Source organism: Planococcus citri, chromosome 2 (assembly GCF_950023065.1).
Source record: "Planococcus citri chromosome 2, ihPlaCitr1.1, whole genome shotgun sequence".
NCBI lineage: Eukaryota > Metazoa > Arthropoda > Insecta > Hemiptera > Pseudococcidae > Planococcus > Planococcus citri.
The window spans coordinates 29,273,116-29,285,315 of NC_088678.1; the positions used below are offsets into that span (position 1 = coordinate 29,273,116).

Consider the following 12,200-nt stretch of genomic DNA (forward strand, 5'->3'; position numbering starts at 1 on the left):
TTGTATATTTACAGGGTGTGCCAAAAGAAACTTGACGTGTGTCAAAAGAAACTAGACATATGAATTCTAACATTTAATTCACATAAAATTCATATAAAAAAGAACGAACGAAAAGATGCAAAGTGACATATCGTTCGAACCGTTGCCACAAATGCTATGATGACTCCCAATCGGTTTTTGAAACTCTCAGCCTTTTTTTGTTGTCAACATTTTCATTTTTACTCATTCATATCTTGTGCTCAGAGCCATAAAGGAGAGATTCTACCACCCAGTGGGGCCAGCTTCTGTGTCCTCCCTGCTTCCATACAGGGAGTACCTATATAAAGCATCAGTGAACTGCACACTGGCAAACTGACCCCCACTCAGGTGAAGAGTATACTTGAACATATCGAAAAGAACGTGAGGATCTTAGAAGTGTCAAGTCGTTTTTGAAAATTGTCAAGTATCTTTTGGAACACCCTGTACAGTATGACATGACACAAAAGTAGTGCTCGGTGGCTTTTATTTTCAAGTAGACAAAGCTATCTAGCAAGATGAATGAAGCGGCGTTGAGTAGGGAAAATAAAGGCTTTCAAAAGCGATCTTGAAAATTTCAGGCCCATGCACAGGGTGTTCACAAATTGAAAAACCGGTTTGGTCAAAAAATTCTAACTGGTTTTTATTGGGCCAATGTATTCTACACACCAAGGAGACAAAAACATGATATGAATTTTTTGAAACCGGTTCATTAATTTGCAACCAGTTGGCAAAAAACACCCAAACATTGTAGATGGAGAAAAAAGCTTGAAACAAAAGTTGTAGAGCGTAAAAAATGGTACCATTTTCACTGATCAGATTTTAAAACCGGTTCATTAATTTGCAACCAGTTATCAAAAATTACCTACGAATTGAATAGAGAAAAAATTTTGAAACATAATAAGTTGTAGAGTGTAAAAAATTGAACTATTTTTGCTGATCAGATTTTAAAATCAGTTCATTAATTTGTAGCACACTATCGAAAGTTACCTGGCTGCAAATTAATTAGCCATTTACAAAATCCGATCAGCAAAAATAGTTCAATTTTTTACGCTCTACAACTTTTGTTTCAAGCTTTTTTCTCTATCTTCAATTTTTAGGTGATTGTCAAAAACTGGTTTCTAAATGCGAACCAATGACCGGGTTTCAAAATGTTATTGAACAGAATTGTGTAATTTTTCACACCCTACAACTTTTGTTTCAAGCTTTTTTCTATCTCTACAATTTTGGTTTTTTTTGTCAACTGGTTGCAGATTAATGAACCGGTTTCAAAAAATTGATATCATGTTTTTGTCGCCTTGGTGTGTAGAATACATTGCCCCAATAAAAACCAGTTTGAATTTTTTGACCAAAACGGTTTTTCAATTTAATGAAACACCCTGTGCATCGCCCTGAAATTTTCAAAGTCGCTTCTGAAAGCCTTTATTTTTCCCTAGGTACTCAACGCCGCTTCATTCATCTCTCTAACTCTTTCCACTTAGAAATAAAAGCCACCGAGCACTACTTTTGTGTCATACTGTATTGTCAAACAAATGATTTTCCCTGAGATCCCCAGTTTTCCAGAACAAATTTCTCTAATTTTCTTTGCCCTTCAAATATCAACTACGCTTACCTACATAAATTGGGGAAGTAGAGGGTAGATAGTTGAAGGAGGCTTTAAGTTTATTCAAGCCAGCATTTTTGGGGGTAAAAAAAATCTCCATTTTCTGAGGGAACAATGAACAAAAAAATAAGTACAATCGTTGATTGAGAAAAAGAAAAACAGAAAATTGTGTGGACTTTGACAATTTTATCCAAAAATGGGACCTTTTTCGGCATTTTTGGCAAAAAAAAAAAATAAGACTTTTTTTCAAAGACAGAAAACAGGACTTTCTATGGCACTTTAGGCACCAAAAAAAATGGTCATTTTTCGACAGTTTTGGTGACAATTTTACCGAAAAACTCGACTTTTTTTTAAAAGCAAAAATGAGGATTTTTAGTTGGCAATTTTGACATAGATTAGGTGGAACTCTTTGACAATTTTGGTTAAAAATTGGAACTTTTTCGGTAATTTTGGCAAAAAAGAGGATTTTTTCGACGTTGATAAAAAATAGGGTTTTTATGGAGTTTTAGATTAAAAACTAAATTTTCTGACAATTATTTCAGAAAAATGAGGCTTTTTGACAATTCTTCCCAAAAACCACGACTTCTCTTACAATTTCGAAAAAAAAACGGAAGTGTTTTTAATAAAGTTAGAACTGCCGATTTTTAAGACAGTGAGTGAGGGTAGTAGGAGGTGAGGGGGTCAACATTTTTTCAAGCTAAGATTTTTCAATTTTCAAGAAAGAGAAAATAAATAAAAATTTGTTAATGTTTGAAAATTTTGGCAAAAAAACAACAAAATTTCGATAAAAAGTAGGTGGGATTTTTTTAGTACCTAATTTTGGCAGAAAATGAGGCCTCTTTTCAGAAATTTTAGAAATAACTGGACTTTTTTGACAAAGCAAAGGTAGACAAAAGACAGGACTTTTTACGGCATTTAGAAAACAGAATTTTTTGGTTATTTTGACAGAAAATAGAACTTTTGGACAATTTTTGCCAGAAACGAAACTTTTTAGCAAGTTTGACGAGAACTAGGCTGGTGAGACTTAATAACAATTTTCCAGAAAATGGGACATTTCTTTCAGAAATTTTGGAAAAAACTGGACTCTTTTGACATTGACAAAAAATAGGACTGTTTATGACAATTTTGGCAAAAAAAAATGACTTTTTGACAATGATGGCAAAAAGTGTATTTTTTGTGAATTTTCTCAAAAAACGAAACTTTATTCCATCTTTAACAATAATTGAGTAAGTGAGACTTTTTAACAATTTTGGCAGAAAATGGGATATTTTTTGATGATTTTGGGGAAAATGGGACTATTTTGATATAGACAGAAAACAAGACTTTTTCTGGAATTTTGAGCAAAAAACTTTTTTTATTGTAATAATTTTGTCAAAAAATGGGACTTTTTGACAATGATTGCCAAAAATGTAACTTTTTGACAGTTTTTGCAAAAAACGAAACGACAATTTTGTCGAGAATTAGGTAGGTGAGACTTTTTAACAGTTCTAACAGAAAATTGGGCATTTTTCGCTGATTTCGGCAAAGAATGAGACTTTTTTGACATAGACAGAAAACAAGACTTTTTATGGCATTTTAGGCAGAAAACGGGATTTTTAGACAATTTTGGCAAAAATCGAATCTTTTTTGGTAATTTTGGAAAATTATGAAATTCTCTGATTTTGGAGTGAAAATTTTCAATCTCCTTGAAATTTCTGCGATTTTTCTAGGAGGTTTAAATTCTCCAACTTTTTCCAGTTTTCCAGAGAATTGACATTGGACAACTTGGTGAACTTTCCCTTCATTGTTTTTTTCGAAATCTTCGAGTAGCGCTAACTGCACTATTCAAGATAGACAAAAAGGGATACCTACCTAATTATTCTTTTTATTTTTTCAATCGTCTTAGAATAAAATTTTGAAATGTAGTCCATATAATGTCAGAATCGAACTCAAGTTATACCTACACTTATCTTCTTCACATGAAAAAAGGGGGCTTACTCGAGGTGCATTTCTCTCCAGACGGTTCAAGCTACAAGTTGGCACTACCCTCGTGTGAATTCATCGTATCACCACTTACAGTTTTTACGTAGAATTTCGATTTACTCTCGTAATACTTCAGCATTATATTAGGCTTATACTCGTAGTTATCTTTAAATATCTCTAAATTAATTTCTTCTTTATAGAACGCCACTCAACCAGATGTTGCGACGACGACGGTCGTCTACGCTCCAATAACGGTCCTAGCTGTTTCCCTATTGTATTACCCGAAGATGATCCGGTCTTTTCGAAATATAAACGTATGTGTATGAATTTCGTGCGATCGACCACTGATTTAGATACCGGTTGCAATCCGGGTAATCAGCCCGCCGAACAAGTACGTGCTCGTGGGAGTTTTTAGACTTATCGTAGATATGTACTCTCTGTTGCGTAATACCTGTACACATAGGTACCTAATATTTGGCGTATTTTTTCTCATTCCTACAATGCTTTTTTTCTTTTTATAGTTGGTCTCTGTTACCCATTGGATGGACGCTTCTCTAGTCTATGGAGCTACTCAACAAGTATCCGATACCGTAAGAGAACGAGTCGGAGGCAGATTGAGAGTAGAATTGAAAGATCATCACAGACCATTCCCTCCTACCGCCAGAAATAAGACAGCTGTTTGCGATATCCTCTCCGAACGTGAACCTTGTTACCAATTCGGTTCGTAAAATTGTCAAATTATATAAAGTACCTACAGAATTGAGACTATAAAACAAAGAGGTGTGTTGGTTTCTGTTTTGCTCGCAGGTGACCGAAGAGCCAATCAAAATCCACAATTGACCGTTTTGCAAATTTTATTACTGAGAGAACACAACAGATTAGCTACGGTTTTATCGCACATCAATCCTCATTGGGACGACGAAACTTTATACCAAGAAGCTAGAAGGATTCTGATAGCCGAATTCCAACACATCAGTTATTACGAATATTTACCCATTATATTAGGTAAGATGACCTGGATTTCGTTGTCGATAGGTCGATGGTGTACTTGAAAAATGAATCGAGTCTAAAATCAATACAATATGGTTCGGTTGTTTGCGAATTAAGTATAGCAGAAGATAAAAGAAAACGGTTCAAGGAAAGGTTTAAACTGTATAAAAGGTGTAGGTACCGAGCTCATTATCTAGTCTAGGTACCTATTTTTTAGTTCCACCTCCACGATAGAACGTTTAATAATTAGATAGGTTCCTACTAAGAAGAATAGTGTTTTCCAACTGGCAAAAAAATTTTCAATCGGGGAAAAAAAGTAACAAAATAATTTTTAATTTTTCAAGTTTTTGAATCTCATTTTTAAAAATTTTAAAAGATTCTAGGACTGGGGGATTGTGTCGAAATTGATTGAAAAAGTTACCAGAACGATTTATATGTATTGTATTTAAATTTGGGTGTCTTTTGTGGAATTTTTTGAAAACTAGAAGATCTAGAAATCTGCTAGAGAGCTCCAAAAAGGATTCAGAGATTAGAAAATAGGATTCAAATTTTTAACTTTTCTGCTTCGATTTGATTATTTAAAATTTTTTTTTTTTGTGATGAATAATCCCAACAAGGTAATTCTGGTGCTCTCCAATTTGATCAAAATGAAGCTAGACTGAAGAGCATTATTTTCAAACGAAATGAATTACCATCTGCAAATTCATTTTACACCCTTCATCCCCAAAAATTTCGTAAAATTTCAAATGATGCTTAAAATTCACTATATTTTCGTCGAACCTGTTCAGAAAAAAAATAGTGCCAGGATAATTAGCCCTACCATAATGCTTTGAATGCACAAGTGCAACAATGTTTGCCTATTTGAAGGTTTTCAGGGAAGGGAATTCACCCGAAGCCATGTTCTTGAAGAAATTCATTTTCATGTTGTTTTTGCAACCATCAAAAAATTAAAATTTAAAAATTTGATGTCTTCTTCTCCGTCCAGAATTGAATAATCACAAGAATTATCAAGACGAATTAAACGGAAGTTTGATCAGTGGTGCCAAAGGTTGATCACCCTTCATTATTAACTTTCGATGTTCCCCACAATAACTGATATGGTGATCAAGATTTGGCATTTGGTCTTATGGAAGAGCTTTTTAGATATTTTGTGGAAATTTTTTGTTTATTGCTTTATAAAAATTCCATAAATCATAAAATTTGTAAAAATACCCAAGTTTGAAAAAAATATCAGCTCTTCTGAGATTTTTGAATTTTCCTCCCACAAAAATTTTGTGAGTTTCAAAAGTTTTTACGAAATTTTTTTCTGAGAAAATAAGCACAAAGCAATCCAAACTTTTCTTCAGGTCATTTTAGAATTAAATATTTTCTAATTTCAAGTATTGAACATGGGCTTTGAAATTTCTGAAAATTTGATTACAATTTGTCGAAAAATGTTCGCAAGTTTATGAACATTATTTTAGGAATGTTCACAATTTTTAAAAGAGTTTTTGCAAAATTTTCATCTTTGTCAGTTTTCTTTCATTACCTATAGTAAAATTTTAACTTGAAAAAAAAAACAGTGTTGAAAGTTTGAGTTTGAGTTTGAGTTTATTTTGGATTCCTGAAATTTTTTTTCAAATCCCAAAACAGTTCTGTTTCTCAAAATTTTTTCTACAGAGCTCAAAAATTCCTGAAATACAGTCTTTTTCGAAATTTTTTGGTTCTTAAAAATTTTATAACAAATTATTGGAAATATTTCCTTGCAATGTTTTAATAAAGTAGATATTTTTTCTCAAATTCTTATCACTTTTTAAATTGAATTCCTAAATTGACACATATTATGCAGAAAATTTGAAGTTACATAATTTAAAAAGAAATAAATGCTCAAATTTTTCAGATGCTTTTGAAATTGTTAGTAAAAGATATTTTTCTCGATGGAATTGTTTACCTTCGTACTAACAAAGTCTCTGATTTCTTTAAAAATCAAAATAATATTGAGCTTCTCTACAATTTGTTTTTATTTTTCCAAAAGCCTGAACTAGTTTTTTTTCATGTCTTGCGGCGCCTGTTTCTTTACTTCTTTCACCTCATTTGAAAATTTACTCAAAAGTCCAAATCTCTTTTCGAACGATTGAATCTAAACCCCCATATCATGAAATCTGTCACAGCAATTCAACTTGCCATGCCCTTCACTCTCAAGATCTCTGGCGATTTCTCAACAGCAACTTTTTAATAATTTTTTTCGCAAAATATTTCTAACTATCTAAGCCTTTACCCACTTCTTATCTTTAAAAAAAAAAAAAAGAGAGAGAGAAAAAACTAGAAGGCTTATTGTAGGTACCTAACATAAGACTTGCAAATGAAGATCTTCTGCCTACTCTGCAAACAACTGAACCTCAGGTTGAAATTTAATCCTTTTCAAGCTATACCTACATTTAAATCTAGCCCCCAACTGGGACAATTTAACAAAAAGCAACTAGAAACTAATTTTCATTTACAAATTCAAGGAACCGACAACATGTTGAAATACAAATTGATCTACAAATCCAAAGGATTCACCAACGACTACAATGACCAAGTAGACCCAAGCGTATTGAACGGACACGCCACCGCTGCCTTCAGATACTTCCACTCTTCCATCCAAGGACAATTCCAGTAAAAATTTCAGCTCACTTAAAAAACCATGACTTCGTAATTACTGGTTGATTAACAAAAACTTCTTGTACAATTTTACAGATTGATCGATGAAACTAGACACGCTTTGGATTCGATCAGATTATCTGATTTCTTCAACAGACCAGTAGTAGTTGAAAGTGGAAACAACCTTGATCATTTGACCAGAGGATTAGCCACTCAAAGCCAAGAAGAAGTTGATCCATTCTTCACCAGCGAAGTGAGTGTTGATTTATTAGTACCTATTTGAAAAGGATGCATGAAAAATATAGGTAACCCAAATTAACATACCTACTTAATGTGATATGATTGTGATTTCAGATCACCGACTTCTTATTCAGAAGAGATAGACCTTTCGGTAGAGATTTAAGAGCCATCGATATCCAAAGAGGCAGAGATCACGGTTTAGGTTCATACAACGACTACAGAGAATTCTGTGGATTACCCCGAGCTCACAAATTCGAAGATTTCCTCGACTTCATCGATGCTGAGGTGCGTGAAATCTTCAACGCTGAACCGAAAACTACAAATTGAAAATAATAATTCATTAATGTATTTTTTAAATTTTTTACAGAGAGTAGAAAAATTATCCATTTTATACGATCACCCAGATGATGTAGACTTCACCGTAGGAGGTTCGTTGGAAGCTCATGCTCCAGGTACCTTGGCTGGACCCACATTCTTATGCATCTTATTAGAACAATTCTACAGAACCAGAGTATCAGACAGATACTTCTACGAAAATGGAGGAGACATCGGATCCTTCCAACCAGGTTAGTAATTCACGATAAAATTCGCTGTGAAAAATAGAGCCATCACTAATCCATATTCCATGTTTTATAATTTCGCAGAACAATTACACGAAATCAAAAAATCCAGTTTGGCTCGTCTATTCTGCGACAATGGTGATGATATCCATTCGATGCAACCGAGTGCTTTCCTCGTAATATCGGACGAGTAAGTAGTATTCTTCGAATAAAAATCATTAATAAAATAATCATAAACTCGTCTTACTAATTACCATTTGTTTTCACTTTCTCCTTTCAGAAATCCTGTCGTATCTTGCAGTGATTACGATAAAATCCCAGCCATAGATTTGAATTACTGGAAAGAAATCCCACATAATGTTCCATATTTGAACGAAAATAATTATTATAAGAAATAGTCATTTTCATTTTAGTTACTATTCAATGTGTTTATTTTTCAATTGAAAACTGCCAATTAGAACTTGAAAATGCACTCATTACGTACCGTGCGATATAAATTTTCAAAAAGCATGGTTTTTAGATCCGCGCAATTTCGCGCAAATTTAGCATAATTTTTTCCAGTGTATATTTTTTTTCATAAATAATCAAAAAGAAAAAGGTGTTTTGAACATGATGATTATTTTGGACTTTGAAAAAAATTAGGGTTTAAGAGTGTGAGGAGAATGCGATTAGAAGCATTTTAGAATTAGGACAATGATGAGTGTATTTTCAACGTATATATTTTGTTTTAAAATAATTTGTGTATAAAACCCTGTAAAATCTTTATTTATTAAAATACAAACCGAGTAAAATTATTTATATGTTGTGTGGTAGCCTATAAGCCTCTTTTTGATGTAGTCAAACTTGATGTATTTGTATATAAAATGTAATAAATTATTTTATTGAACTTTTTCATCAGCTGTTGGCTTATTTCAAATAGTAGAACATTGAAATCGACACCAGCAGGGCTTTTGTTCGATATAAAAAATCTATTGAGCACATTGACAGCTAGAAAGGAAAATATTTCAAATATAAGGGATAATAAATAAGTAGATACTAAATTTGATTTGTTTTAAATAAAAATTTAAAAATAACCTCTCTAGAAAAATATCGACGTATACTTTCCACGTACGCGTACAACCAGTGTCGTTTTATAAGAGAAATGCTGTGCAATATTACTTACAATTCTTCGGTATACGTCGATAACTAAATAGAGCACTATAGTAAAGTATAAAAAAAAGTTTTAAAAAAGTAAAAGTATTTTTTGGTTGAATTTCTGTGGGAATTTCTCTACTTCTTTTTGCTTTTTCCCAGAGTTAGAGTATGGTGTCCGATAGAAGCGAATTGTAATTTGCGTCTGCTGAATTCGTTTATATCTTCTTCGTATTTTTTACGATTTTCCTCCAGTTGTTTCTTTTCTTCGGCGTGTTGACGTTTTAATTTATCAAATCTATCTTGCAGCTGAGGGCAAAAACATGTAAGGTTGATTTAGATTTATCGTATTAGCTGACTTTTTGAAAATCAAGCAGCGAAAATGCAATATTGGGAGTAGCGTACCTCTCTTTCCATTTCTTTCAATTCCATTTCCTTTTCTTTTACGCGAACGACGAACATTTGCCTCATTTCGTCTTCGTCGTGTTGTAATTGTTCTAAATGAGCGCTTCGTTTCGCTTCAAAAATTTGCTGAAAACTGATCGGCTTGTTGTCGCTGTCTACGTCCGTGAAACCCATCTGGAATCAATGTCAATTTAGTGAAATGCGAACCGAGAAGTAAAGTGCATTTACTTAACATCAAATAAGGAACGAATGACAATAGATCATGGATATTTCAGCTGCAATGCAATGTGCTGAATTATCCGTTGAATAATACGTTTTATGGAACACTCTATACAATACTCATTCATTAGTTGAATAAACAGAACACGTACTGAAACAATTCTACCGAGCCTTACGCTATTATAAAAACTGGTTCAGTGATTCCCAAATGAATCCCATGCTAAATATAGCAATTGAAAATGAGAAAACGAAGGGACGTTTTAAAACAAAAATTGCAGAAGACCGATCAAAAATTAGATTAACTTATTGAATACAATTTTGCCCAAATTTTTTATATTAAAAGATTCGCCAAAATTCGAAAAAATGTGCTTTAGCATCTGAAATAGAATTTTCTTTCTCGTCCTGGGTATTTCAACCCTAAATACACGACATACTGAAAAATTCATAAAATCTTCTTAATGCAAAAAAAATTCGCTTTGGTCGGCTTCGATTGATCTTCTCAAGTTTTTTTTATAAGGCAGAGCTTTAAAAAATGTTGTTCTTCCTGTCATTCGATTCAGAATTGTCCAACAGTTGAGAATTTTCATATCACTTTGAATATGTACTCATTTTTCAATTAACTCACTTGTTCAAGACGCTTTTTGCGGTATAATTCGTAATGTTTGGTATGAGTCTTTTCCCTCATATCTTCCATATTCGTACGAATGAGCATTTCTCTTAGTTTAACGAAATCGCAATGCGATTCATTTTCAACTATAACAGAAGAAGAAACAAAACATAAAAAATTGCATCAATTGAAATAGTTCAGAAATCTCGAGAAACAATCGACCGAATCGGTGTAAGAAAGAACACCAGAATCGAGAACTTATTTCTCGAGTATTGAGTAAATAATCACACGAATGTAATTCAAATATGGAGCGACGTATTGTTTGATTACATTTCAAAGGATGAAGGTCGCGTTAAGTCGTGGAATTAAAATAATTATTAAAACGATAATACTAATAAGCACCTTGCACAATTCCCCAAGGGTATTGCCGGGATCTCATCATTTTATTGGCAATTTTTACGAATTCTGTACTACCGACGACGGCGAATGGAATGACCGAGTTCATAGCAGCGTTCGTAACTGAGACGGTTTCATCGTCGGTGGGGAATTGATAGATTTGGATTCCGTTGCTGTTCAATTCGGATAATATTTTAGCCTGTGAAGTCACATATCGTTGCATTAAATACCATCCATAATACATATAGAAAGCTCGAGAAAAACACGAGTGTGGAGATTATATGTACCTTGAATTTTGAAAGTTCGGTTTTAGAAATAGTATCAGCTTTGGCAATTATTGGAATGATGTTTACTTTGGTGTCTAACTGCTTCATGCAGACTAAATCCAGCGATTTCATACTAAACAAATACAACGATTTCATTTTAGAATAACGTAGGCTAGAATTGGTGAAATTAAGCGACGAAATCTATATTACGAACCCATGACCGGTGGGACAAATGAAATATAAACAAACGTGGATTCTGGTATCGTGATACGAATGCAACGTTCGTTTGATTTTCAGCTCTTCTTGAAGATATGCCTCGAACTGGTTATCGATATAGTCAACGACAGCTTTGTAGCTATCTTCTTTGTTTATCTGATCACCGTATCCGACAGTGTCGACGATAGTCAACTGTAATAGCGAACACCCACATGTTAAAACAATTTGGTTTTGGTATTTTTACTCAATGGGGCGGAATACAGAAGTACAACTTACTTTAAGGCGAACGTTGCTTTCTTGTAATTCGTAAGTGTGAGCTTTGAGTTTAACATTGGGAAGAGTATGAGGAGCTTGATTCGACTCGAAGTTAGTATTGAACAGCGAATCCATCAGCGTAGATTTACCAAGTCCAGTTTCACCTAGGAATTGAAATGCTCTTTTGTAAAGTAGTTCAACGTTATTACTTCTTCACAATCTCAGTTCTACTTACCTATGCAGAGGATATTGAATACGAAACCATTTTGCACCGCTTTGGAGACAATTTGATCGGGAAGAGTTCCGAAACCGACATTGCCAGTTAGATTGAGAGTTCTAAGGTGATTATCAACCTGTAACAGTCATTTCAACGGTTTTAGGTGGTGTTTGGAATCTTCATGTGGATCTAATTCTGCGAAGTGATAAACATTAAAATACAGTAAGAGAATAGAATTATTTTACCTTTGCTCTTTCGACGTCGGCTGCAGCCATTTCGTTCTTGAAGTATTACAGGTGGATTTGGGTATTCGATCGCACTTTGTATGGAATTCGAAACACGTATTAATCAAGATAATTGCAAAATGAATACGTTTTAATTGACATAACACAAACAAACAGTACGATTGTGAATCATTCCACTTTTCTTTGACACCGTCCCTTCGTCCCCCGTCCTGTGTGCCGATTTGCCGAACTCTCACCGCCCTCACTTCACC

General features: G+C 33.6%; 2 protein-coding genes across 4 annotated transcripts in view; one reads left to right on the plus strand and one right to left on the minus strand.

Moving 5' to 3' along the window:
* LOC135835352 (peroxidase) overlaps positions 1 to 8,886 on the plus strand; it is a 25,832-nt gene extending 16,946 nt beyond the window's left edge. For all 3 annotated transcript variants that reach the window (XM_065349566.1, XM_065349567.1, XM_065349568.1), the window contains exons 6-14: positions 3,781 to 3,971; positions 4,102 to 4,300; positions 4,388 to 4,585; positions 7,060 to 7,207; positions 7,289 to 7,445; positions 7,547 to 7,717; positions 7,800 to 7,998; positions 8,077 to 8,182; positions 8,273 to 8,886. In XM_065349566.1, coding sequence (XP_065205638.1) covers positions 3,781 to 3,971; positions 4,102 to 4,300; positions 4,388 to 4,585; positions 7,060 to 7,207; positions 7,289 to 7,445; positions 7,547 to 7,717; positions 7,800 to 7,998; positions 8,077 to 8,182; positions 8,273 to 8,390 — 1,487 coding nt within the window. In that variant the 3' untranslated portion in view covers positions 8,391 to 8,886. The remainder of the gene's footprint in view (positions 1 to 3,780; positions 3,972 to 4,101; positions 4,301 to 4,387; positions 4,586 to 7,059; positions 7,208 to 7,288; positions 7,446 to 7,546; positions 7,718 to 7,799; positions 7,999 to 8,076; positions 8,183 to 8,272) is intronic.
* Positions 8,739 to 12,162, minus strand: LOC135835353 (septin-2-like). Its single transcript, XM_065349569.1, has 9 exons — positions 11,950 to 12,162; positions 11,723 to 11,840; positions 11,509 to 11,651; positions 11,231 to 11,424; positions 11,038 to 11,149; positions 10,757 to 10,949; positions 10,373 to 10,500; positions 9,529 to 9,702; positions 8,739 to 9,432 (listed from the first exon to the last, which is right to left on the minus strand). Exons 1-9 carry the CDS (start codon positions 11,977 to 11,979, stop codon positions 9,262 to 9,264), a joined length of 1,263 nt encoding a protein of 420 aa, XP_065205641.1. The 5' UTR covers positions 11,980 to 12,162; the 3' UTR covers positions 8,739 to 9,261.
* Between the last annotated feature and the right edge of the window lie 38 nt (positions 12,163 to 12,200).

What these genes read in the sequence shown, in the direction of transcription:
- LOC135835353 (XM_065349569.1), bottom strand. Translation starts at nt 11,979, where the DNA reads ATGGCTGCAGCCGACGTCGAAAGAGCAAAG. An exon ending in ATTCAATATCCTCTGCATAG is followed by an intron (nt 11,652 to 11,722) that starts GTAAGTAGAACT and finishes TTCAATTCCTAG; the next exon opens with GTGAAACTGGACTTGGTAAA. An exon ending in CCCTTGGGGAATTGTGCAAG is followed by an intron (nt 10,501 to 10,756) that starts GTGCTTATTAGT and finishes CTTCTGTTATAG; the next exon opens with TTGAAAATGAATCGCATTGC.